This window comes from Geospiza fortis, unplaced genomic scaffold (genome assembly GCF_000277835.1).
Source record: "Geospiza fortis unplaced genomic scaffold, GeoFor_1.0 scaffold114, whole genome shotgun sequence".
Taxonomy (NCBI): Eukaryota; Metazoa; Chordata; class Aves; order Passeriformes; family Thraupidae; genus Geospiza; species Geospiza fortis.
Genome location: NW_005054383.1, coordinates 1,630,109 through 1,633,156, shown reverse-complemented (window position 1 = coordinate 1,633,156; position 3,048 = coordinate 1,630,109). Strand labels below are relative to the sequence as shown.

The 3,048-nt window shown below is 53.6% G+C and overlaps 1 protein-coding gene across 1 annotated transcript in view; it reads right to left on the bottom strand.

The window, feature by feature from the left end:
• Positions 1-3,048, bottom strand: part of WDR24 (WD repeat domain 24) — an 8,836-nt gene that overhangs the window by 414 nt on the left and 5,374 nt on the right. The window contains exons 6-9 of the mRNA XM_014308729.2: positions 2,975-3,048; positions 1,822-2,159; positions 231-415; positions 3-131 (exon numbers count right to left, since the gene is read on the bottom strand). Of these exons, the coding sequence (XP_014164204.1) occupies positions 3-131; positions 231-415; positions 1,822-2,159; positions 2,975-3,048 (726 nt within the window). The remainder of the gene's footprint in view (positions 1-2; positions 132-230; positions 416-1,821; positions 2,160-2,974) is intronic.

Here is a 3,048-nt window from a genome sequence, read left to right as displayed (position 1 = left end):
GCGGGGTCATGCCCCCCAGCCACTTCATGTGGTGCTGGGGGGGGCCGCCGTGGCTGCAGCCCTGGCACCAGACGAAGAGCCCCTTCACCACGTGGTGACACACGGCACACATGCTGGCACACTGCCGACACCTGCACGGGGACATTCGGGTGGGTGTGGGCAGGGAGAAGAGGGAAGAAGGGAACCCACCCCATCCCCCTGTCCCCAGAAGCCCCTCTGGGCCCCCTCACCTGTCACAGATCCAGCCCCTGTTGCTCATGGGCCGCTTGCAGTTGCTGCAGTTGACGTGCAGGGTGGTGGAAGCCTGGTTGAGGCAGTTGATGGCACGGCAGGTGCTCAGCTTGATCACCTCGTTGGAGATGTTCCAGAGCTGGAAGCGCTGCAGCAGGTCGATGTAGGACGTGTACCAGTGCTCCTGGGGACAGCCACAGACAGCTGAGCCTCCACACCCACCCTGAAACCCCCTCAGGACCCCAGCCCTGCATCCCAAAGGCAAGATTCCCCTGGGGGGCTCAGCCTGGGGAAAAGGAGGCTCAGTGGGGGCTTTCTCACTCTACAAGTCCTGACAGGAGGGTGGAGCCAGGTGGGGGTCACGCTCTGCTCCCAGGGAACGGGCACAGGACAAGAGGAAATGGCCTCAAGTTGTGCCACAGGAGGATTAGTTTGGATATTAGGGAGAATTTCTTCATGGAAAGGGTGGTCAAGCACCAGCACAGGCTGCCCATTGCAGTGGTGGAGTCACCATGCCTTGGGGGGATCTAAAAGCTGTTGATGTGGCATTTGGGGACATGGTTCAGTGGTGGCCTTGGCAGTGCTGGGGGAATGGTTGGACTCAATGATCTCAGAGGGCTTTTCCAACCTAAAGCATTCTGTGATCCTCTGATCCCTGCAGTGGGAGAATGGCTCTGCCACCCTGGGGAACTGTGCAAACCCAGGGCACCAGGAATATTTCCCTGTCTGCTCTGGGGTGCCCTGACCCCCAGGGCAGCACTGACTTTGACCCTCATTCATGGAGAAAGTTTCCCAGACTTCAAGATAAACTAGAATCCACAAAAGTGTGAAATAGATTGCAGAGAGCAGTGTAGGTGCATCACTTGGTGAGAAATTGAGATTTTGGGATTTTTAGTGTGTTGTGGATGGAAGCCAGATGGAGGGCACAGGGTGTCCTCCTGTGTTTCTTCTTCATGCTTCTTCTTCCTTCTCCATGTGTTTGGGTGGCATTTTGTAATTGGGTGGAAAAATCCACATTGCAGCTCTTTGGGATCAGTTGTTGGATTGAAAGGGAAAATAATCTAGGTGTCAGTTCTTAATTGGATAGTTTAGCCTTAAAAGCCCTTGTAACAAGAGACTGTTGGCCATTTTTGCAGCGCTTTTCCAGTGTGCTGAGCCTGGTGTGGACAGCGTGCAAAACTCTAGATAAGGTAACAATAAAGAAGAACCTGAAGACCAAAAAAATCCAGTGTGTCTCTCTTTCCTGACGGCTCCAGGAGGGTCTCCAGGAGGGTCTCCCAAACAGGGGAGCCCCTGGGAGAGCCCAGCCTGAGTCCCAGAAGTCTGGGAATCGGCACCAGGTACCCCAGAGCATCCTTCCCTGCATCAACAGGGCAAGGGCACCTCCCCATGCTGGCCCTGCAGAGCCACCTCAAATCCCAGGACTGGTGGTGGGGCAGGAACCAGAGCCCTGGAGCTGCTCACCATGCCTTGGAGTTGCCCTGCCAGGGGCTGGAGGAGAAGGGAGTGCCCCAACCCCAGGCATGACCCCATCGGGCTGCACGCCCTGTGGGTCCCAGCGAGGCACAGCCCTGCCCTCAGGGGCTGTACCTGGGTCTGCTCGTCGATCTCCTTGCGGATGCGCTCTCCCAGCACGATGAGCACAGACACTGCTGTCTGCACGTCGCCCTGCTCGGCGTAGAACAGCAGCGTGTCCCGCACGATGGGGTTGAAGAAGTCGGAGGGCAGGCGGTTCTCGTAGAGGGAGTGGGAGATGGAGATCAGCGAGAAGGACTCCACGGGGGTCAGCGACACCGTCTCGGCCTCGTTGCCGCTGACGTGAGGGGAGTCGGCCTTGTCCTGCAGGTGGTCCAAGGCTGACGGGTTGTCCACGATCTCGTGGCGCAGGGGGAAGGCTTCCTGGGGAAGGCTGTATTCCTGCTCTTCAGCTGCAGGGATGAGCAGGAGAAAACCCAGCTGTGTAGCCCTGCATTTCTCTTCACAGAGAAAAGCAAGGCACAATTCTTCCCAAGAACAATTCTGATCATTTGCTGTGCCTTTGTTTGTGCCAAAGTGGAATGCAATACGGAGATTGTTTACCCAAAGTCATCGTTGTCACAGACATCTTTTATTAAAAATCTTTTTTTTAAGATTTTTCCTCTTGAGAAGCTGAGAGGCCTCAAGAACAAAATGTAACCAATGATTATCTGCTGCTGTGGAATGCAACAGGTGCATCTGTGATTGGTCTCATGCAGTTGTTTCTAATTAATGGCCAATCACAGTCAGCTGGCTCGGACAGAGAGCCAAGCCACAAACCTTTGTTATCATTCCTTCTTTTTCTATTCTTAGCTAGCCTTCTGATGAAATCCTTTCTTCTATTCTTTTAGTATAGTTTTAATGAATATATATCATAAAATAATAAATCAAGCCTTCTGAAACGTGGAGTCAGATCCTCGTCTCTTCCCTCACCCTAAGGCCCCTGTGAACATGGTCACACATGGTGTTTTGTTTCTTTGGCCTATCAGGGCCAAGTGTGTGTGTGTGTCAGGAGTGTCAGGTGACAGTCACAAAATTCAGTGCAGTGTGTGCAGGGTTGAGTGCTTGGCAGATTCAGTTTAGATGTACAGAATAATATAGTGTAATAAAGTAATTAATTAGCCTTCTGATATCCATGGAGTCCTCCTCATCATTCTCTCCCCTCGCTGGGGCCATCACAGCATTGCTGTACAGCTGGGACAGACAACACCTCCCCCTGTGTGCTCACCATGTGGGTTCTCGTGGTCCATCATGTACAGGTCGTCCTCATCTGCCTCCACATCCCCCAGCAGATAATCCGCA